General features: G+C 43.5%; 1 protein-coding gene across 2 annotated transcripts in view; it reads right to left on the bottom strand.

Annotated features, from left to right (window-relative positions):
• The window catches only part of LRCH1 (leucine rich repeats and calponin homology domain containing 1), a 147,827-nt gene extending 124,093 nt beyond the window's left edge, over positions 1-23,734 (bottom strand). Inside the window, exon 1 of one of the 2 annotated variants that reach the window (XM_075265495.1) lies at positions 23,266-23,734. In XM_075265495.1, coding sequence (XP_075121596.1) covers positions 23,266-23,527 — 262 coding nt within the window. In that variant the 5' untranslated portion in view covers positions 23,528-23,734. The remainder of the gene's footprint in view (positions 1-23,265) is intronic. The other variant, XM_075265493.1, reaches the window with a different exon arrangement.
• Between the last annotated feature and the right edge of the window lie 501 nt (positions 23,735-24,235).

Raw genomic sequence — 24,235 nt, 5'->3', positions numbered from 1 at the left:
AAGAACTCTAGGACTGCATCTCTGTCTGGATCGCGGTGGCTGCCTGTACACCAATCTCGGAATATCCGGGCGATCCTTTGGTAGCTCTGATTGGTTGCCTCTGCTCTTGAATGGGCTAAGGTACTTAGCACTCCCTGGGACAATCCTCTGTCTGCGCGTATGGCGCGGTTAGCCTCCAGGCAGTGAGGTTGAATTTGTCTAGGCCCAGGCACGGCTGACTGTTCAGTGACACCAGGTTCCTGACTGGTGGAAGCCTCCAGTAGTTCCCCCGACTCATAAGGATAAGGTCGGTGAACCATGCCCTTTTTGGCCAGAACGGCATGATCACTATTGCCGAAGTCTGGTCCTGCCTGAGTTTCGCCAATACCTTCGGTATCATCGGGATGGGAGGGAACACGTATGCCAGTTCGAACCTCCATGGTATTGACAGGGCATCCACAGCCAAAGGGTTGTCTTCCCGGTACAGGGAGCAAAACTTTTCTACTTTGGCATTGTGTTGGGTGGCCATCAGATCCACCTCGGGGAGACCCCACCTCCTGGTCAGGTAGTGGAAGATGTCCTGGTTCAGGGACCATTCGCCTGCGGTCGGCCGGCCTCTGCTGAGTTGATCCGCTAGGATGTTCAGGCGGCCCTGGATATGTACCGCGGCCAGCTGGGAGAGGTTTTGTTCTGCCCAGGAGAAGATCAGGTTGGTGACTTGCGTGAGCAAGGGGGACCTGGTTCCTCCCTGCTTGTTGATGTAGTGGACTGTCGTCAGATTGTCTGATCTTACTTTGACCGCTTTCCCTCGTAGAAGTGGTGCAAATGACAGAAGGGCTCGATGAACTGCGGTAAGCTCGCGCCAGTTGGATGAGTGCGTCCTCTCCCGCTGATTCCATGTACCTTGAACCGGGGTCTCCCCCAGATGAGCTCCCCAGCCTGTGAGGGAGGCATCTGTAGTCAACAGGGTCCAGGCGGCTGGACCGAGGACTTCCCATCTCACAGATTGGTCCACCAGGGCAAGGTTTGCCGGGTGCTGATGGTTAACTGGATTGGCTTCTGTAAACCTGAAGGACTGTGATTCCAGACTCTCAAGATCTCGTTCTGTAGAGGGCGCATATGCCATAGGGCCCAAGGAACTGCATCTAGGGCAGCGGACATCAATCCGAGGACCTTCATCGCCGTCCTGATGGTGACCTTCCGTGTGGAAGACAAATGATGTGCCGCCCGAGCAATTTTCCTTTTGCGAAGAGAGGGTAGAGAGACCGTCATGTTGAGAGAGTCTAGAATAAGTCCCAGGAACTGAACTCGTGTTGATGGCACCATCACTGACTTCTGCCAGTTTACCAGCCACCCCAGCTTGTCTAGTAGAGCTACGACGGTCTGCACCTGCGTGGTAAGAACCTCCTTTGAATGAGCCTTCAGAAGCCAGTCGTCCAGGTACGGGACTATGAATATGCCTTGAAGGCGCAAGGCGGCAGCGACCGGAGCTATGACCTTTGTGAAGGTGTGGGGGGCGGAGGATATGCCGAACAGGAGGGCTGCGAACTGGAAGTGCGCCTCTTTCCCCTGTATGTCTATGGCAATCCTTAGGAACTTTCGGTGTGCCAGAAAGATGGGTACGTGGAGGTAGGCGTCCTTCAGGTCCAGAGTGACGAAGTGATCTCCAGGGTGCATGAAAGGTAGTACTGACCTTATGGTTTCCATGCGAAACCGCAGCCTGCGGATGAAGTGATTCAGATACCTGAGATCGATGATCATACGCCACTCGCCTGATGGCTTGGGGACCAAGAAGACTGGAGAGTAGACGCCTGTGCCTTGTTCTGCGCGAGGAACCATCTCTAGCGCGGCCTTGTCCACGTACTCCTGAATCAATCTCTCCAGATGAAGTTGTTTGGGGCCCTGAAGAGGGCGGGTTCTTACCATCTTCTCAGGCGGCTGGGAAACAAAATTAATTTTATAACCTTCCTGGATCATCTGGATGACCCAGGGGTCCCGAATATTCTGCCGCCAGGCCTCCACATAGTGGGAAAGACGACCGCCCACCCCAGGGGAGGGGGGGGGAGTAGGAAGGGGGGGGGTGTACTGAGAGGGAATTAGAAGGGGGCATTCTTACGGCCACGAGATGAGCCCCGACCTCTTCCTTTCCCGGATCGCCGCTGGCCTCTGGTGCCTCTTCGAGTGCCTCTTCCTCGAAAGGAGGTACTCCGACCTTCAAGGGGCTGTGGCAGGTTCTTGCTCTTAGAGTCGGCCCAGCCTTCCATGATATGGTCGAGCTCCCTTCCGAACAGCCGTCCGGGCTCAAAGGGGAGACCACAGAGGCTATTTTTGGAAGTAAGGTCAGCCTTCCAGGGCTTCAGCCATAGGGGTCGGCGAGCCACAGTAGCCAGTGCCATGGATCTAGCCGCCAGACGGGTCTGAAAATGGGTAGCTTCTGTCAGGTGATCCACCAACAGCGTGATGTCGGACACTGCCGCGAGGAGATCATCACGATCCACGCCGGAATCGATGTCCTTGGCCAGGGATGACAGTTCTGCGCGTAAGCCAGTTGCTACCTCATTCGCGACCATGCCCAAAGAGGCCTGGGCAGAGGCGGACGAATATACACGCCTCAAAGATCCTTCGACTCGGCGATCCATGGGGTCCCTGAGGCCCGAACCGTCCTCTGATGGAAGGATGGAGCGCCTTGATAACTTGGCCACGGCGACGTCCACCTTTGGCGGGGGACCCCACGCCTTTAGTTGACTCTCAGAGACGGGAAAAAGTGCCTTGAAGCGTGTGGATGGCGCAAAGGATCTCTCCGGGTGCCTCCATTCGCCCTCCATCAGGCGGAGCATCTCCGAAGAGGGCCTGAAGGTACGAGACCTACGGCTAGAGCCTTCCCCGCCTTCCCGGTCTCTGATTCTTAGGGTCTTGAATACTCTGGACATTTTGTCCAGGGGAAAAATCTCCTTCTCCTCCTCCGTACTAGAAGACGACTCCACATCCCTGAGGCGCAGCTTTTCCAGAGGCAGCAGGGACAATTCGCAATCCAGCCGTGGCCTCTTGGCCAGGGAGACGGTTTCCATTCTTTTCATGGAGTCCTGGACGTACCCCTTCACCCAGGACACCATCTCTCGCATGGGAGTTGTTTCAACAGAGGGGGCCCTGCACCCCTGACAGAAGCGATATTGGGAGTCATCAGGCAGTGGCACTCTACAAGAAGCGCACGCCAGATGCTTCCTTTTGGAAGTAGCCTTCCTTCTAGGCGGAACAGTGGAGGAAGAAGAAGACATTCTGAGGAGGAAGAAAAAGGATACACTAACTACTTACTGCACTCAGAGATGCAACTCTCCAACCTCCCTCCCCCCCCCCCGGCCATGTCCACCAAACCTTAGTCAATGAAGACAGTTCTCCAGCACAGAAATTGACCAGGGAGCTTCACCAACTGATGTGCTTGCAACCGGAGCGACAAGCACTAACTGAAGCTCTAAGGGGACTTAAATAGGCCAGGGGGCGGGGTTTTGCCCGGAGCCCCGCCCAAAGGGTAGGGGCTACAACGGAGCCAGAATCTCATGAAAAAAAAGGGGAGGGGAGAAGACAGGGGGAGGGGGATCTGACCAGGTATGGTCCCCAGGACCGGGGGACCCCCCTCCCGAACTACCGTGCAATGCTCGTGTCTAGGGGTTGTTCTCTTCCCGTCCGCCGCGAGACCCGCGCACTGCGCATGTGCGGCGGACCCTATTAGACGGCGGACCGGAGGAACCTGAGAAAGGTTCCTAGGTCTAGCGTTCCTAGGGGAAAGCCCCGACCCGGCGCGCCAGCCGGACAGGAGCGTGCACGAGCCGGCAGGGTCCCCGCCGGGAGAAGGGGACCTCTGCTGAAAAAAGAGGATGTCCAGAAAGAAGATCTTCTGCTGTCAGGTACCGGTGGGGGAGAGTAGTGGACCCCTATAGGAGGTCAGAACATCTGTTCCCCCCCTGACCACCTGTCCTGTCCCACAGGACAGAAAAAAACACAAGGGAGGAGCAGGTCTTCCGGCCTCTTATAGAGGTCAAAAGCTGTTAGGTAATTAAAAATTCCACCTGTCCTAACAGCTCATAGGGGCAGGAATACCCCAGTTGTGCTGCTGTTGGGCGTAGGGGGAAATAAATGTGTAATACAGGAACACCCCTTTAATTCTTGCAATATGAGAGCTAGTAAGTAAAGCTTATAAGACTAAGCTCACGTCACAGATTTGCTGAGAATATAGGCATAGATCCTGCACCTAAGTCCTAAGCAAATCGGCCAACATTCTGCATTCTGGGCAGATTTTTGTCCATGCGGTGGAAAAAACTCTTCCAGAGAAATATTGTAAATATTGTACGTGCACATTATTTCTCCAAAATCCATAAAGAAAGGACGTCCGCTTTGGATCCTTTAGTAAAATACTTTTAATTTAAGGTAAGTGTCTTTTTGGCTTGCACTTGGTCGATATACTGCTAAAATAGAGAATGTAATAGTAAAACAGATTTTTCTATTCCATTAAACAGTATGCAGTAAAAAAAAGTATACATTTAACATACGCCACTATATGACATCCTACACAGGCATCGATTTAACAAATACATCCCAAACATTAAGCAACCATTAACGCAATGTGAACAGAGCCCAAAAGACAATTCTAATACACCAAACAAAACACAGGACAAAGTGCGCAAACAAAAGGCAAGATGTTCTATCCACAGGACTTTAATATCTGTGCATGATTTCAGAGTCAAGGGTGTATAAACACTGAGACATCAGAAAAATGCCTTCTGTAAACCATCCTGACTCAACTGGGCATCTTTCCAAAAAATGTCATGCCCTGCATTTTCTTCTAAGCGAGTCAGCTGTACGCTGATAAAACTTTCCAGAACTATTTTAATCTTCAAATAAATTCTGAAGATGAAGTTAAGTAGTAATGATACTTCAGACAATTCAGTCTATTAGCTCAACTGTCGGAAACTTGGGGCAACTTAAAGAATCATTTTAGACAAGGCAAATTTGAAAAGATGAAAGAACACAAAAAAGTGACATCCTGAGGAAGGATAGCAGAAATGAGGAAAAATGTGAATCTCAATATCAGGTGCGTGGCTAATCTGCTGCGATAGTCAGTACCTGTATGGTGAATGAATCTCATCTACACTCTGCGTTTAAAAGTTACAGCGCAAAGTATCTTGTGCACTTCCTCCTCCGGACTAGGCCAATTCATTGCGGAGTGCTACCCGTATTTTGGATCGGAACCTGAGGCGGCCTCCGGTCCAAATACCCCGTGTGAACTTACCCTTAGGCTAAGGCCCCAAGTTGCAGAAACACAATTTTTTGTTGCAGATTTTGCTGTGGTTTTTTTAAGCCAAAGCCAGGAGTGGATTGAGCAGAAGGTAGAAGTATGTGAACTTCCTTTATACAGTATTTTCCATTCCTTTTGTAGCCATTCCTGGCTTTGGCTGAAAAAACTGCAGCAAAATCTGCAACAAAAAAATCTACATTTCCACAATGTGGGGCCTCAACCTCAAGGAGTTTTCCAGCCAGAAAAAAATGGTGGTCTATTTTCATACTTACAAAATATTGTCACAGTCTGTCACTTTAATGGGAAAAATATGGGTTGTAACAGCATTTTGCAAGTGTGACCACTGCAGAGGTCGCTACATGAATGCTGCGGCACCTTTTAGGGCTCATTCACACTATGTAAACACCAGCTTATTCTGAACGTAAAACACGTTCAGAATAAGCGGCGTATAAAGCAGCTCCATTCATTTCTATGGGAGCCGGCATACGAGCGCTCCCCATAGAAATGAATGGGCTGCTTCTTTCACTGCGAGCACTCCCATTGAAGTGAATGGGAAGTGCCGGGGTGTACGACTCGGCATGAGCAGAGCTTGCCGTACACGCTGGCACTTCCCATTCACTTCAATGGGACTGCTCGCAGTGAAAGAAGCAGCCTATTCATTTCTATGGGGAGCGCTCGCATGCCGGCTCCCATAGAAATGAATGGGAAGTGTTCGGCAGCCCTGCTGTAATGCCGGCGTGTACGGCTGTGATACACGCTGGCGTTACGTAGTGTGAATGCCCCCTTAAAGTTATTCTGTTGGGGTGAGAAGAGTCAGCCCCCCCATCATCTAATATTGATGGCATATCCTGTTTCACTTGGCAGGAAAATACCTTTGAAAGTTTTACCCTATAGAAATGTCCATTGGTTCCCGCACTGGTCTAGCTAGCTCCACAAATCTATAATATTCTATATATGCTATCATTATTAGTTAGATTGGAAATTAGTAATCTACTATTCTCATAACATGATATCCTACTACAGTATACGGCTTGTCTGTAGCATCTGTACAGACATCTTCACACTTGATCTGTTGCAGAAATGTATCTGTGACTTCTGCAGAGCACGTTTTATGACACACAATATACATGTATATTAATATCCATCAACCATCTTTGATATTGGCTTGTTACTCCTGCAGTTGTTTTGCTACTTGGTCCTGATGGAAACAGCTTCATATGCAGACTTTGGGAGAATTATAAAACAGTGCTAGTGCTGACCCAGCAATCCTAAACTAATTATCGAGTTAGCTGAGCCGACTTCTCAAAGTCACAATTCTTCCCTTCAATAAAGCGGTCTCAAGGGACGCCAGCAGACTCTGAATGCAATGAGCAGCTGTAGTGCTCTGCTCATAGTATCTTACACCATTCCTTCTATGCGTTGTCTTACAAGAAAGATTATTTGAGGTAACGAATTATATGATTACAGCAATAGATCCACAGTGAGCAACAATCTAATTATCCTCCCTCACCTTAACACTTTCCGCATCCGACGTCCAGATGAGTTCCACCATAGAAGACAATGCTTCTTGCAATGCAAACGGTGAAGTCTCCAGGATACCCACAGCAATTACCAAAGGAATAAAAAGCACTCTATTTCAGGAGGTTTTTTTTTAATAATGTAGATTGTGAGCCCCATATAGGGATCACAATGTACTTTTTTTTCCGATCTGTAGGTCTTTGTAGAATGGAAGGAAAGCCACACAAACACAGGGAGAACATACAAATTACTTGCAGATGTTGTTCCTGGCGGGATTCAAACCCGGGACTCCAGCGCTGCAAGGCTGCAGTGCTAACCACTGAGCCACCGTGTTGCCCCTATTTCAAGAGTTTTTTGCTGCAGTGGAGTTCAAACAAACCTGTAGAACTTCCTCCATGAAAAATCATCACAAGACCAATGTGTGGGAACCCAGCCTCACAGTACCGTTACCAGAATTGTGCCCTGAAATGAGCCCTCATCCAGTGTGATCATCACATAACCAGGACACATCTTTATCTACTGGAGGGAAACAAGGAACCTTCCTAATAAATGGTTGGAAGTTCTTGGTAACTGTGAGGAGTTGACAATGACAGTATATTGGAAAATTGTCTAACTTTTGTTATACAAAGTAGAAACTGTAACAATCCCCGAGGAGCTTTCTCCATCTCCTTCATCTCCATTTTTCATTAGGCTTCTCTCTACTGATTCCGACACAGTTTTTTCTATAGTCCCCGCCATTCCAGAGCAATTGGTGCAATTATTTTCAGAACCCTACATGCTAGTTCGGCTCTCAACTGTCAGGTGGGCAGTCCTGGGATGGAACAGACAGATTGTGACAGCCCACCTGACAGTGGAGAGCTTAAATGGCATTCTGGATGCTGAAAATAACAGCACCGATTGCACATGGATGGCGGGGGCTAGAAGAAAAAAAATCAAACTGTACCAGAATCAATAGAGAGGAGTCTAATGAAGGATTCAAAGAGCTGGAGAGGAGTGGAGGTGGTGACGGGTCCTCTTCAAGATCCAAAACTGTCATTTGAAACAAGTGTGCTTTGATCTATCTAACATTTGTTTTTGTCTTCTGCCTTTTTGCTGTGAAAAATGGGGCTGACTCATTTTATTCATCTACATTGCCAAGATATCAAGCTAATATTCCACTAGGCAGTCTGGCGTATACTAGAGCCAAAAAAATGTCTAAAAAAAATTAGGTAATATCCAATAATATAATTTACATACAGTATTAGAAAGTGATGGACATTTTGACAGTACTATGTACAGAGAGCTCTAGTTATAGCATTATACTTTCCCTTTCCCTAATGCCACAGGTTGTCCTCCAACTCCAGATGTGTCTAAATATACAATATAAAGTGTTGGGTAGACGAGCTATCTCTCTGCTTGTGGCATCTGCCAGCGACAATCTGCCTAAATTAGACAGCTTGTATTAAAATAAAGGGAGGAAAGGTACCAAGAGGAATTAATACGGAAAACATGCAATCTTCCCGCTGGCTCAGGAGTCTCCGGCTCTGTCCAACTCTCTTTCATTTCTATAGTTAAATTTTATTAAATTTGAGCAGACCTAGCCAAGAAAAATAAAGAACCGGAAAAACAAAATTTACATGTAAAAAATGTCAGCAGTAAGATTTAGGAGAGAGAAAAAAGAAGTATTTTAAGATTTCAGCAAGCGAACGGTTTGTTTCAAGCCACGTCTACAGTACAGACAATGTCTAACACAATAATGAAGGAGACAGAACTCGCACTTGCACAACTGGCATAACTCGCACAGGGTCATGGAAGACTGCTCTACCCTTCTGGCACTGGGTCATTATGGGATGAGCTAGGTGAAAGAAGAAGCTAGTGGATACAATACAACTGTGTGACCCAACTGCCTTCAAGAGGACCCTTGGCATTTTTTCTTAAGGAAATAATTGCATACCCCATAAAACTCTAATCCAGCATTTGTTTTCTATATAGTGTTATTTCTCTTAGAGGTGTTTGAATAGATATAAGGCTAGATTCTTATCAAGTCTATAGGCATATGGTATGGAAGACACATGGATGATATCTGTGTGACATCTGCGCCCTCCACGGACCCATTTATTTCATGTGTGAGCCTGCGCCGCAAAACGGACAGGAATAAGACCTGTCCTGAGTTTTGCCCCTGGGCACATGGTCCCTCCAAGGACCTCTGATAATATATGGGTTTGTGTATATGGGCCATAGATTATAATGGGTCATTGTGCTAGCCAATAAAAACAGAGTTAGCAAACTGACAAAGCACACACGGATTTCCATAAAGCCTAAACTACTGACTGGTTGTTATCATTTTCCTTGTTAAAAAAGCATGTCCCTATATACTGTCCAGTGGCAGTGCCAGGCTGTGAACGTACACACCATATATACAGGAGGAATAATAATGCCACATTGTCAAACGATTCAAAAATTTCCCAAAAAGCAGAGGAACGTTCTATGAAAAGATGCTTTACAGCTGGGAACGCACATACCGCTTTTTATTCAATCAGTAAATCTTATATTTATATTTCCCTCTCCTTTAAGCCCCATGCAGATGGTCATGGGCGAGTTCAGTGTGCTATTCGTGTTTTTCCCAGATAGCACACTGACCCATTAATTTCTATCAGACCTTGTTTCACATGGCTCAGTGTCCCCACTGACAGTCCGGGCCACAAAACTCCGGACAGGTCTTATTCCTGTCTGGTTTTGCAGCCGTGCTTCTGTGGCCCTTATTCATTGCAAAAATGGAGCCACAATAACACGGTCGTTGCAAGTGCGACACATATAGTAGGTAACATCTGTGTGTCGCCTGTGCGCTCCGGTTGTGCCGTTGAATCACAGCTAACAGCCAGTTCACGGCTATCTGCAAGGAGCCTTGTCATATCCTGGTTTTTGCTCCATAGTAAATAATGATGAATAAAGACACAAGTCCAAACTATAAACCGGTAATCCGAACCAGGGGAAGGCAATAAAACCCCATGAGGCTGACACCAATTGCTCTATGAGAGGAGAAAGAGGAAAAAATCCTTTCCAACTCCAAACATGGCAATTGGACTAAATCCCAAAGATTTCCAGCTCCTATAATCAGTGATATTCTTACTTTCAAGAACAGCATAAAACCTTCACCAAACCCACACATGTGATTCCAGACTGTAAGGGCTAGTTCACACGTAAATTACGTGTGGCTTATTTTGGTCCTGAAAAAAAATGCTTCCTAATTAGGAAGCGTTTTTTGGACCTTGCCGCGCGTTTTGGAGCTTTTTTTTAAAAAAAAAACCGCTTCAAAAAACGCCAGGCGGTTTTCCCCTCCTGTAAAGTGAATGGGCTGCAAAAAAAACAGAGTTTTTTTTGCAAAAAAAAACATAAAGTGCAGTTTTCACCTCCCATTCACTTCTATTGCTTTCTTCAGGTGGAAAACGCCTGAAGAAAGGTCATGTCGCTTCTTTTTTCTGCTAGCGACGAAAAACTGTGAGCAGAAAAAAAAGCTAGCGGTCTTTGCCCCTGTGTGAACTAGCCCTAAGACTGCAGAGTTTTAGTAAAAGGTGAAAACATACATTATGTGTTAGAAAACATAATAATCCCCCTTCCAACACGTAATGATTTGCAAAGTACATACGTTTTATTACATTTGGCTCATTTTATCACACTCCGGGTACTGTACATTGCGTACATACATCTATAGCCAGTAATACACGACTGTGAATGTCTGAGGATTTCATAACTCATCACAGGAAACTATGCTTACATCCCAAGGATGAGCGAAGCATCGCAGTAAATCCGCCCCACCTATGTCTAATGACATGTTTACACTGGACACAATGTGCAACCGCGTTTGTCTATACACAATGCGCACCCAATAAAATGATCACAACGTGTCTAGTCATAACAAAGCAAAATGGAAGGAGGCTGAATACACTGTAAAACACACAAAAAAAATAACCTCTTAGTTATACAAATAATCCTTTCAAGAAACACATGTATGCACCGCCACCTATGTAGTTCTTTTTATCTTCTGCCATACTATGGTAACATCATTTGATCCATCTTTTTAATACAGATAACTGCTTACGGCCAAATTGACATATGGCGTTTAAAGGCATTTTTGTAGTGTTCTTTGCAATTTTATCCCCAAATGTTTTGTTGCATAGATGTCTGCATTAAGACTACAGGAATATCTTTACACATTTTAGGGGCAGTTTTTGAGTTGGTACAGCACATGCTGGCACTCTATTGCACAGGCTTGGGCGGCTGGCACATAACAAGAAGAGGAGGTGCAGGCTGTCCAGTAGAAGCAATAGCCCGTGCCCGTAAGGGCCAGACCGGAAGACAGGGAAGTATGATGGGGGGAAGTTGAGTTAGTTAAAGGGGTATTCCCATAACTCTTGTTCTGCAGCCTGAAGGCTCTGTACTCTCTTCACTTCCTGGATTTCTTACACATTGGTGGACGGGGTTTCACTTGCTCTGCTATCTGCTATGATCCACAGTATGACACTGATGTGGAAACTGATGTAGCAGAGCTGGATCTGAGTCAGCTTGCATTACATACAGAGGTAAAGGTCTCCTTATCTCAGCCCTTATCAGCCAAATTCAATTAAACCTGATAAGTGGAAAAGCTGAAGATAGACAGCACAGTAATCCCGAAGCTCTCACCTTCCCCCTCCCCTATATGAGGAGCTCCGTTGCTTGTCAGCCCCTCCCTCTACCCTTGAGAGCAGGCAGCTACATCACTTGACAAATGAGCAGATAATCCCAAGGGCCAGTGTCAACAATGAAGTGGATAAATTAAGATAGCGGCCAAACAAAGCAGTTTTGATAAAGCAATGTATTTAGGAAAAGTCTTATATCCACATAAACTATCAGTATAGATAGGATCCTTGTTATGGGACAACCCCTTTAAGAAGGGCTAGTAGTGGGTAGGCTAGCTAGAGAAAAAGGGAGGGGGTGTGAGTGAGAAAGGGAATGGGAGTGAGTGAGAAAGGGAGGGGGAGGGAGTAAGAAAGGGAGGGGGACAGAGAAAGGGAGGTGGTGTGAGTCAGCTCTGAGTGGCTCAAGGCATCAGAACAGGAAGATGTCCATGTAAGCAAATGCAGAAGATGCCAGGAGCATGCCAGAAAACCCTTTAAACTACATTTTAAAAAAGCATGCTCAAAAAGTTATGGCACACGACGGCAGCCATGAAGGAGTGCCAGGCACAGGTGAGTATGATTTTTTTTTTCACCTTCCCCGACCTATTCCCTGTCTTCTGCAATGTCAGGTTTCCATCTGTGTTATGCTTTTTTTTTTTTTTTTTTCTTAATTTAAAAAAAAAATGGAGAAACGTCATTGGTCTTTTTTTTTGTCTGTTTTGTTTTTTCTTTTTCTTTTTAACCAACCCACTGATCCGTTTTAAACAGCCGTGACTGTCATGAAAATCTGTCAGACATTAAAAACGGACTCATAAACTTGCATTGGGAAGGTCTGACCAAAAATAGAATACGGTAGGTCTTATTTTTTTAATGAATGTTATTTATATCCAAAAAATGGACACCTGAATAAATCCATTGACTTCCATTGTCCTGAAAATAGACATATGACGACTGTTGGAAAAACAGCCATCACACATTAATTTTTTACTGTCATGTACAATGTTTCAGAAAGCTGCAAGACAATTACCAGGCCTGCAATTGTAGGATTAATGTAATACACCCAAAACCTTTTATTCACTATATAATCATTCTCCCTGTGCAAAAGCAATGAAATATGTGACCACCTTTATAGATGCCAAGTATTCCAGGCAGTACAGCTGCTTCATGTAGCAGACCAAGCCATTGGCCACACACTTTACTTTGATATAATAAATGGGTGAGAATAGATGAATGACTTCACAATAAGTGTTACATGTCAGAGCTGATGAATATCACCAGTAAGAGATCTAGATAATGTTCCTGGAGACTTGTTAAAATCTATATGAAACAGAACTGATTTATATGATAAGAGCCTCATAAAAACCTATTTCATAAAAAACGTCATGTCAAAACTATGCGTAATACAAATTACAAGATAGACAGACAGAAAGATATATAGATAGACAGATATATACACATACACACACACACATAATATTAGGAGGAATTTGACAATGAATTTGTCACGCAGACAATTTCTGTATAGGAATTTGGAGAAAATTTTAGAAGCTGATTTTAATGCTGATTCTGAAAATCTGCTCCAAAAATCAGCTAGCAGAAAAAAAAAATCTGCTTATGTCATGGAATTGTCTGTTGAGCAATTCCCCAGTGACTGTTGCTGAAATCAGGAAGGAAGAAAATGACTGAGACAGTGAGTCCTAAACTTGACCCAGGCCCTGTCCCTGCCTACTTGCCTCAACTACCCTAGGCAGTAGAGGGCAACAGGGGTGACAGTCACTTTTCTGGATAAGTGATAATGCGGCCAGAGGATGGCGCCAAAGTTCGAAATGGGTGCGAACATAACATTATGCCTCCTATAGAAATGAATGGTAGGCAGATTACAGGTGGATTTTGGAGCTGATTTTGAGGCAGAATCCCCGCACAATTCATCTGTGGATTCCACAGCTCAGGAGTCTCTGCCAATAATCCCCAGATGAAAGGTGCAACGGCATGCCAATGTATTGTATCAACGTTCAGCCGCTGCAGTCCTGTAGAGGAAAATGAAGAGGAATTTATCTGACGCATACTGTAGAAAAAAACAAAAAGCTATCCTAAACAACTTGTTACAGTACATACTGTACTATGAAGTCTATTGATAAGTATAGATCAAGATGAACATCTGCTGTCATCTGTCTAGACTAGACAAGAAAGTGCAGTCTTCAGGAGTCAGAAAGACCGTTCAAGGAGCCAGTTTGATTTTCTTTAATAGGCACCAGGAGCAAATGGGTGCACTTACCTAGCTCCAGGGATTCACAAGGCAATGAAGAAATCAGACAAAACCATACAATAAACACCAACATAAGGTAATAGAGCCCAGAGATCTATTTTCTGCCTGTACTGAGTATCATAAAACATATATTGTATTATCAAACAGATTACCAGATTATATATCTGACATAATCTCCCGAACATCACAAACCTCCAAATCTACTCCAATGGGTATTAAAAAGTAGTTGTGGGATGTTTTTCACTGGTATGAGGCCAAAACACTAATAACAAAAGTAAATGACATATAATAAAATAACAAAAAAAGTAATATTTACATAAGACATTTTGTTGCATATACTAGCTATCAGCAGCGATGTGTCATACCACTAGAATCAGACCATAGCGATGATGCCAGTATAATGGCACGGGACCATTGAGGCCCCTCAATGGCTGCCACAGTCACAATATGGCAACTTTTAAACAAAGCCTTGTGAGATCGCCCAGGACATTGGAAAAATTATTTTTGTTATTCTGTTATTTTTTTGTCAGACACAAAAAAACAAGCAGCATGGCCTATCTTCTGGTGGATTCTGCCTTGAAAAACCCATTGAAATCAATAGGAGGAGAAAATGCAACTTTTTTTTTTCTGCACAGTTTTAGATGCATTTCTTTTTAAGAGAATTTTCTAGTTCCATAAAGTGTGCTGAAGCAAATAAAACCATGTCATAAAAATGTATAAAAATGAATCAAAAACTGCATAAGGCTCCATTCACACAGAGTAACGCCAGGCGTCATTTGTGTGTAATTTGTGTGTCTTTTACAGCCGTCATAAAACGTTTACATAGAGTTCTATAGGAAAAGACGTCGGTCATTTACGGCCGTCATTTACGGCCGTCATTACAATGACGGCCGTAAATGACGGATGTCTTTTCCTATAGAACTCTATGTAAACGTTTTATGACGGCCGTAAAAGACACACAAATTACACACAAATGACGCCTGGCGTTACTCTGTGTGAATGGAGCCTTAGGCTGTATTCACACAGAGTAACGGCGGGCGTTTTTTGTGTGTTTTTTGCACATAGCGCCGCGTTAACGCCGGGCCACGCCACTGCAAAATAGCGTGGCGTTAACGCGGCGCTATATGCAAAAAGCACACAAAAACCGCCTGCCGTTACTCTGTGTGAATACAGCCTTATGTGAAAAAAGGCATCAATAAATGTTTCTTAATTCCTGAAGCAGATTTTTTTTGGTCTGCAAAAAATTCTGTGAACACCCCCTTACAATGCACATGATACAAAGATAAGGATAAATGCTTACATATATATATATATATATATATATATATATATATATATATATATAGGCCAATGAATTTGTTTTTTACTATCAGAATGTTATAAGTCGCCACGTGACTTTTTTTCTGTCAGTGTAAATATAGTTCCCTTTCAATATGGAACTGAAATATAAAAAACAAAAAAAACTCCCCCCTCTTCCCCCCTCCCTCCTGTAATTCTAGCCCTGTGTCCAGTTATAAATATGCAGCCTCTACAGAGTGTTTTTTAGTTATATCTGAAGAAGAAGCTCAGAGGAAAGCTTCGAAACGTCATATTCTGTCATCATTATGAGTTAGCCATTAAAAAAGGTATCACCTACTGAAGACTTGCAAAGTTTTTTTTGTTTTTTATATTTTATAACCACTGGCTAACACGGTACCAAAACAAATATGGAACTGGAGAGAACTGATAGAACTCCACAGGAGATTTTCCTGTTTAATTCAGGGAGTTTTCCAGCTGCAGTTCAAAAACAATCCTCAGCGTTTCCTTACATGCATGGAGTCTCTTTCATACAGTGTGAAGGAATCAGAATCCACCCACATCTCTGTTATAAAAGGATGCTCAGCTCGGGTCTTGGAAGGAAATCAAGGCCTGCTGGAATTTCACAGCTCAACAACTATGTGGTGATTTATGAGCAGAACACACAAAAACATCCTCTGGATTATTTATCAGAACGTAAAACAGCTTCAGAACCATAACATCCATTTCTGTCAGCACAGGCGTCTAGGCGAAGGGTGTGAGTGACAGGAATATTTTGATATATACATCAAGTATATCTATTTATTTCTAAACTTGATCCGGACTAAACAGTGATAAGGTAGATGTGTAGTTATCCTGAGAAGGTTACCGTACTTTATTGGACTGGTGAATGAAAGGAGTCATCAATAACCTGTCACCTAACAAAACCAATAAATGTAGACTTACGCAAGGCTCACACTAGCGTTCGGGGACTCCGTCCACATTCCACTTAAAATAAGCTGACTTTTCTCTCTGCCAATTCAGTATAAAATCGAAGGAAATCATTACAGTCCATGGGGGCCGCAGGTTTCCGTGGGGAACTGTTTTTTTCCTTGTGGACCCAATGAACAGAAACCGGAACACTAGTGTTAACGTAATGTTAAAAGATGAAAAGAGGGTCATGGATGAAATCATCATGTGCGTTGGTCGACAGTTTGGGCCACAAAATTTGGAACAGGTCCTATTCCTGTCCAATTTTCATTGAATGAAAGGGGCCGCAGAAACACGGCTGGTACACAGGCGTCACATGGATGAGATCTGTGTGTCCCTCGTGCGCTGTTTGTACCATACATTAACGGCAGTCAGTTAGCACATGGTCGACACCGGGCACAAGAGTGACCGCCCCTTAGCCAATAAGAGATGCTGCAGTGGTTGAGGTAGGTTGCCACTGTGGCCAGTCACTTCCTGAGTAAAGAGAGGAACTAGTAAGTAGAGACTAGGAGGGGATGTGTAAGGAAGCAGATTGGGCAGTGGTTAGTAGAATATGACTCAATTTATCATTCGGAGTCTGTTTCTTAAATCAGCTGGAGAGCCCCTTTAAGGAAGACATGCATCATTCATAAAAGTTCTTGCTAAGCCACAGAGCTATTAACAGAACTGATATGATGTATTACCAGACTGCGCAGACAAACACAGACACAGGACACATACTGCTACTGCTGTCTAATGCCAGACAGGACTGATCCCTGAGCTACTGTGGGCATACAATACACCGAGAAATGTGTTAGTGCCTAACAAGTTGTTCACATAACATAAGGCGGATTTTTTGCAGATTTTTTTTATGACTAGAGTTATACTGAAAAAGGTTTCATTTACAGGCTGTGCACATATTTCTGCAAGTTTCATTCAGATCAATTTGTCAAGTGGGAACATTCCCTTATTTGGGTTTATTTTTACCTTGCCTGGACGCTAAATAATGTCTATTAACTCCTGCTGGTCTGACTGGCTCCAAAATGGCACAATATTTGGTCTAGCCATAGTCTAATGAAGACACTTCCACTTGGATCAAGAGTTTTACATTATACATGGTAATCTGGTTTAATTTTCCTATTTTACCAACCTACCATATGTATAAGCACTACACAATGACCAATAAACACTGCCAAATGATTGCGTATTGATAAGGGAGTGATTCATTTATCAGGCCCCAGGGGTCAATTTTTGAAGTAGATAGGTGGTGTATACCATAATATTCTGGGATTTGTGATTACACTTATTAGTCAGATGGCTTCACCTCTTCACGTGATGCCTCATTCAAAGCAACGTAATAGCTTATTTGTGGCCAAGAAATTGTGCTAATTCAATTTAATAGAATAGCCATCATTCCATGTTATGGACACTTTTACAGTCCACCCTGGCTCTATTCACATGAACACACATATAAGCACTCTTACATACTTGACCAGATCTCATGTAACAAAGTTGTTAAAATCCCTAAAATAGAATGAATGGGAAGAGCTTGACTGTGCCAGCTGGGCAATATAACTCACAGACTCAGCAGCTGAACTCCAATCCAAAAAGAGGCAAGATACCATCTAAATTTCCCTTGTCCTCTAAAAATACCTCCAAGGCTACACTGGAAAGGGACTGATGGTTTGGGTAAGAACATGTTACTTGCTGCCTCCCTCTTGTTTTTTACTCGATAGCAATAGAGGCAGCACAATAAGGAGGTGATGTAAAACAACACAACTAAAATAAAAGCCGCATCTATGATAAAAAGCAAAACGCTTCATCTTTTTGTCATTAATTAAATGCATTATTGATCAGAGTTCATTAAAAGCAGAGAGACCCAGGAAATATCGATTGATAATGGAATCTAGGAATATTATATTAAGTCTTAATGAATACAAATGCAGAGTAGAAATGGCCCAGAGAAGTAAAAAATAAATGAAACAGCCCACCTTATCCTCAGCACTAACTACACCGCATGGAAGTGCTCACACTGTACGGTGCCTTCTGCCATGTGCAGCACCCTCATAGACAGTTTATACACCGATTTCTGCCATCGGATGCCCATTGCAAGCAGATCTCACACTCATGTAATGGGGCTTTTCATTGGTTCAGTTCTTGTAGCTTCTTTACCATCATGTAGACATGTGCTGGTTGCATTGATGTGCAGGTGTGATTGTTGTAACACTGAAAGCTATGTACTGAATGCATCTGCACTTATCATTTACCTGGATCTTGGGTGACCCAGTGGGGGGAATGAAATGGCCAATAATAAGTTTCTGCATAGGGAGACGTGACTAATATTATACAGTAATTCTCTATTAAACATGCTGGTCACACACTTTTTCATGATGTACAAGGAATATACTCTTCATACATCTTTAGTATGGGATGCATTGAACATGCTGATTGTATATTATTGGGGTGAGACACATTGGACATACTAAGTCCAATTTACTAATGAAAATGTGGCAAAAACTGGCATACATTCCTTACACCAGGGTTATTAACTATTGTAGACAGTTTCTGAACCTTGACCGACAAGGGAGTTGGTCACATCATATTCTGGCACATCATATTTTTGGGGGGAACTAAGTCACTTAATAGTTGGTGTTCACATCTGTGCTAGGTATCCATCCAGCAAATTTACATCCAGCAATTTCAAGGGAAAACCAAAAATGGACACCGAACAAAACCCATTATAGTTAATCGTGTCCCTTGGGATCCGTTCATATCTGTCATTAGACAGACTGTTTTTCCATTCTTATGGTCCAAGACTGAGCAAAAATATACAGGTATGCATGCAGCATCAGGCTACATAATCTAAAGATACGTAAGTTGTATCATCCAGTATCAGCCACTGTGATAAAACTGGTGCATTATAAAATGGTCTAGTCTAAGTTTACTCTTAGTAGAGGGGTAAAGTAGAGTATTGCAACAATAGTCACTAATGGTCCCCCAATTTCAGGCATTGCAAACTCCCACAGAGTAAATTCAGGTCAACCGCTACAGTTTGCCATTGTGCCCCGGGCGTGCGTGGTTGTAGAGAACGTGACCATAGAAGATATTTCTGTATCTTTATGGCATGAAAATTGATACCAAACAGATACAAAAACAAAAGTAAATGGAAATAAGAAACAGTTGTGTAGTTTTCATACAGACCACTACCACAATCCCCTTTTGTACATGCAAAATACTTTCATTTTCTGTACCATTGATGGTCGGTAAACACAGAAATACTATAGTAGGAAACACCTGCACAAACATACTTTAGCTCCACTAAAATGGCCTCCACACTACTGACTGTCAGATGAATGTAGTCAGGGGCCCCAACAAACACGGACATGTGGTCCACATACTATTAATGACTAATAGACAAGGTTTGATGACAGTAGCGGCGTGCTGTGTGCATACAGCAAGTGCTGCAATTTATCCAACCATGGGAAACATATACCAGGTGAAATGAGCCAGAAAAGTGGTGTAATGTGTATTTCAACAAATGACACAAGTGACATGTTCAGGAAAGACATGCATTGTCAGTCTGCATTTGTAAATAATGCATCAAGAAGGACCTGGCGCAATTACTCCAGAAAAACCTAGGCGAACATGTAGGCAAGCCATGTGGTGGTGGACACCATTAAAAGCTACATTTGCCAATTGAAAACCCTTTTTCTTACAACCATAATTATAAATGGACACCCAAATTCAGTCATTGCAAACTCTCACAGAGACACTTCAGGTCACCAGCTGCAGTCTGCCATTGGCATTCTGTGCCATTCACTCTTCTGCAGTGCAGACTGCCCTGGCACAGAATGGGTTACAAATATATACCATTGCCCCAGACATACAGCAATGCCTATATGCTGTATATGCTTGTCCATACTATATTCCTACAGATTATCTGGAAGTGTCTAGTATATTATACTGCAGACAGTGTGAAGCAGACTGCAGAGATTTGTCACTAGACACAGGGCACACTGACATAGTGACTATTAATACACGGCATCTGCCAAGCTTATCAACTCTGCACTTCATACATTCATGGAAATAATGCTAGCAAAAACCAATGTATGTCAATTACTTCATACATAGCAATAATCCCATATATCACCCTAAACCCAATATCTGGATGTCTCCAATATATTGTAAGTAACATCTGCCAATTTACACATCATTAGATAAACGATATTCTGTTGTGTGATCAACAACAAAACTAATGGGTACATTAGCCAAAATCAAGTATTCCCATACTCCAATAACTTATGTGGGGGCTTTCTCTGCACCATGGACAATCTAAGGTTTGTGATACAGTTCCCACTGACAATGGGAGAAGCTGTTGGCAGATCCAACAAAGTCAATGGGTGACCTTATCATACATGGTCAATGGGTGAGCTTATAATACATGGTCAGTGGGTGACCTTATAATACATGGTCAATGGGTGACCTTGTAATACATGGTCAATGGCTGACCTTATCATACATGGTCAATGGGTGACCTTATCATACATGGTCAATTGGTGAGCTTATAATACATGGTCAATGGGTGACCTTATAATACATGGTCAATGGGTGAACTTATAATACATGGTCAATGGGTGAACTTATAATACATGTTCACGCCAAGTCCCAGCTCCAGCAGTTCTGCCTTTTAGGTGCTAAAGTGGCCTCCACTGCCAGGTCCACCCAGCTATGGCATCCATGTCACCACTAGACAATAGCCATTTGATGAATGCCAAAACTCCATTTGTTTGGCACCGTGAAGTAAGAATATATGGACCCTTTTGTGGTAGCTACCTCACCTACTACATTACCTGTCCTCCGCACACTTTCATGAAAGATTCCCTATAAATCTGAAAAGAAAATGCAAAGACCAAGGTGATGTCCTTCAGAAGGTTGTACGTCTTGGGGGGCGTAGTACCAAATCTGAATATCCGTACATGCCATAGCCCATACTAAAAAGACAGAGCAGGCTGGTATGTTGTCAGATGTCAACCCATGTGAATAATATGATTTGGCCTTATTAAAGGGGGCTTCCACCAATGCTCATCCTATGACATGGCTGGAGCTGAAAAAGAGTGTCTCTATAATAAGCAAACAGCACAACAAGTTTGGTTCAGAATACTTTCCATATGAACCAATACTTGTCTGTGATATATAGGGCAATAATAAGGTCAGCTCATTGTAAAGCACACTGCTGTGAGCGTCCAGGCCAGTCCTCGGGCTTTACACGTCAAGCCTCAGGGAGAGCTTAATAAGGGTTACAATTATACTGCAGTTATGCTAACCATAAGCCCTATCAAGAATACCCTACGCGTCTCTGCATTCATCTAGGAAACTAGGTAATACAAGATAATAGTGGTGCAAAGGGCACCATATTAGATACAATCCGTATCTTGGAAAGCTGGGTATGTTATTCATGCATATAAATAGAGATATAGTATCTATTTATATACCATATATAGATAGCTATAATAATTGATAGTCTAAAAAAATGCTAATGTCATCACACAAAGGAATACCCCCTATTCTATAGCAGACAATATAATATATAATATAAATCACTATTGGAATGGAGGAATATCCACTATACATATAGGTATAGTCAGATATTACTGAAATAACTACAGTTTGATTCTTTTCCCTCATCACTACAGCACATCACGTATTATATGACCAAAAAGATCTATCTGGCCACTAAGGAATAAAGTGAAGTAAAGAAACCAAAAAATAATAATAAACCCCAGAGTGATATATTGTAGGGTATCGGGTGAATAAGCCTGAAAGATGTTTTCATATGAAGCATGTAAAGTTTAGACTATCACTGAGGCCTCCGGGAGAAAGACATTTCATCCAGTATATCCAGCAGGCTACTATTCTAAGGATCAAATTATCTCAGCCTCCCCCTAGAAACAGGAGGCAAACTCATTCAATTGCCTGAAAATTTAAGGAGCCAGACCAACCCTGATGTCAATCATGAACATGTTTAGGGATGGGGGTGACTCGTCCATGTGTGATATCTAAAATATGTTCACGGATCTGACAGCGAAATTGTCTCACCGTCCTACTCACATAATGTAAGGGGAAAGAACAGGTAGCCAGATAAATTACCGTACTCCTGTGATCTTACAGTTTACAAAGTCCTGTATTCTGTATTCCCGTCCAGGAGTAACTCTTCTAAATGTTTTCCCTACTAGAATGTAATTACACGTGGAACATGACCCACAGCGGTAGGTTCCTGGTATCGTACCCTGCAACCAAGTGCCAGGTCTAATTTCAGGCTCAAAATAGCTGCTAGTTATGTGGACACAGAGGGGTAACTGGAAATATCCGTATTTACATCCTCATCCATTAACAAAATACACCAATATTTCTTCAGAATATTGGACACTTCCACAGGTTTAATGTCAAATGTGCCAATAAGTCTTTTTTTTATGTAGATTGTGAGTCCCATATAGGGCTTTGGAGTAGGGAAGGAAAGCCACACAAACATGAGGAGAACATACAAACTCCTTGCAGATGTTGTCCTTGACCGGATTCGAACCCATGACTCCAGCACTGTAAGGCTGCAGTGCTAACCACTGAGCCACCGTGTTTCCCCATCATGTGCCAATAAGTCTTATCACGTCTCCAACTGATGTCTAAGGTTTGGGTATGAGCAGTTGACTCCTATCCGTACTCCTGGCTAGATTCTGGGCCTGCTTATAAACTCTGTCTGGGAATCCACATGACTTAAATCTCTCCTCCAACTCTACAGACTGATGTGCAAAGTCTTCCATCGCAGAGCCATTGTGACGGATCATTGGAAATTGCCTCCATGGTTTCCCACATTTCAGGGGATAAGGATGGCAGCTGTCCCATTCCAGGAAACTATTCATTGCTGTTTCCTTACCATAGACCTTGGTGTTTATCATGTCATTTTGCTGTTTCTAGCCTGGGGGCTGGAGTAAGAGGGATGTGCAGACCTCTGGCCACTAGCTTTGTATTCCCCACCAGTTACAAGTATAGTCTTTGTATAGACGCTGAGATTCTTAAAGACCACTTTGAAGGAATTGCCATGAGAACTTAATGGCAATTCTCCCTAGAAAACACATTCTCTGCCTTGCTTGTCCATCCCTCTGTGCTCAAATCTGTGCTTAGAATAGCAGCCATGCCCTGAATAAGGTTGAACAATGGTCAGCAGGCGAAGCACATCGCCAGGCTGTAGGCAGAATACTAATACCTCAGTCTGAGCACCAACTTTCCACCTCTGGAGGCGCAGCAGGGGTTAATCCTGCCTGCCTGTGATTCCGCCTTACCTGCCTGCACTGTGTCGGACAGATCATGGTTCCCGGAGGTCCGAGGGAATTCCTTCAGCTTCCTTGCACTGACGTTCAGAATGCCAGAGTTTGCAGCCTCCTCCAGGGCTCTCTCCAGCCCTCGGTTGACGGGCAGGTTCAGGCTGAAGTTGGTGACTCCAGTGACAGCGCTGTGGTGCTGCTGCTGCGGGTACGGAGACTGGAGCAGGGCGCTGACTGGGAGGCTGGAGAAGGGCTGAGACTCGCTTCCCAGCGTCGCCATCTTCCCTCCCGCTCCCGAGTGCTCAGTCTGGGCTCTCTGTACGTACAGTATGGACGAGATAGGGCAGTGAGGCAGCTGCAGCAGCAGCAGCAGCACCGAGCTCTTTCCTGTAGGTTTCCTGCCTTGTGGAGTGAGCAGGCAAAGGGCGCATGTCCTCCCCCTGCTGTATATCCTGCTCTGCAGCCTGCACTGAGGTACCAGCAATTCTTCCTCACAATCCTGCTTCCTGCCACACACAAAACTTCTCCTCCTGTAATAACTCCTCAGCAGACTGTATTGTCTATAGTGTAAGGTCAATATCTGGGGATGTCTCATGTATGGAAGTGGTGGTACCATGTGGCCGTGGTTTACATGTCTTGGATGACATTTGTTGAATAGGCTATTAACTTTGGCTTGGGGGCATTCACATTTGGGTTGTGTCATTATGGTACTATTATATATACATTGTGTGTGTGGTGTCTGAGTTATATGGTGTGTTTTTTACGTTATGGATAATGCAGTATATATGGTTTTATGTGTGTATATGTGTACATGTATACGTGTACATGTATACAGTGCGTATTTGTATATATATATATATGTACATATATACAGTGCGTATTTGTATATATATATATGTACATATATACAGTGCGTAATTGTATATATATATATATGTACATATATACAGTGCGTATTTGTATATATATATATATGTACATATATACA

This window comes from Leptodactylus fuscus, chromosome 2, assembly GCF_031893055.1.
Source record: "Leptodactylus fuscus isolate aLepFus1 chromosome 2, aLepFus1.hap2, whole genome shotgun sequence".
NCBI lineage: Eukaryota > Metazoa > Chordata > Amphibia > Anura > Leptodactylidae > Leptodactylus > Leptodactylus fuscus.
The sequence above is the reverse complement of the archived record's forward strand: the minus strand, read 5'-3'. Positions and strand labels throughout refer to the sequence as shown.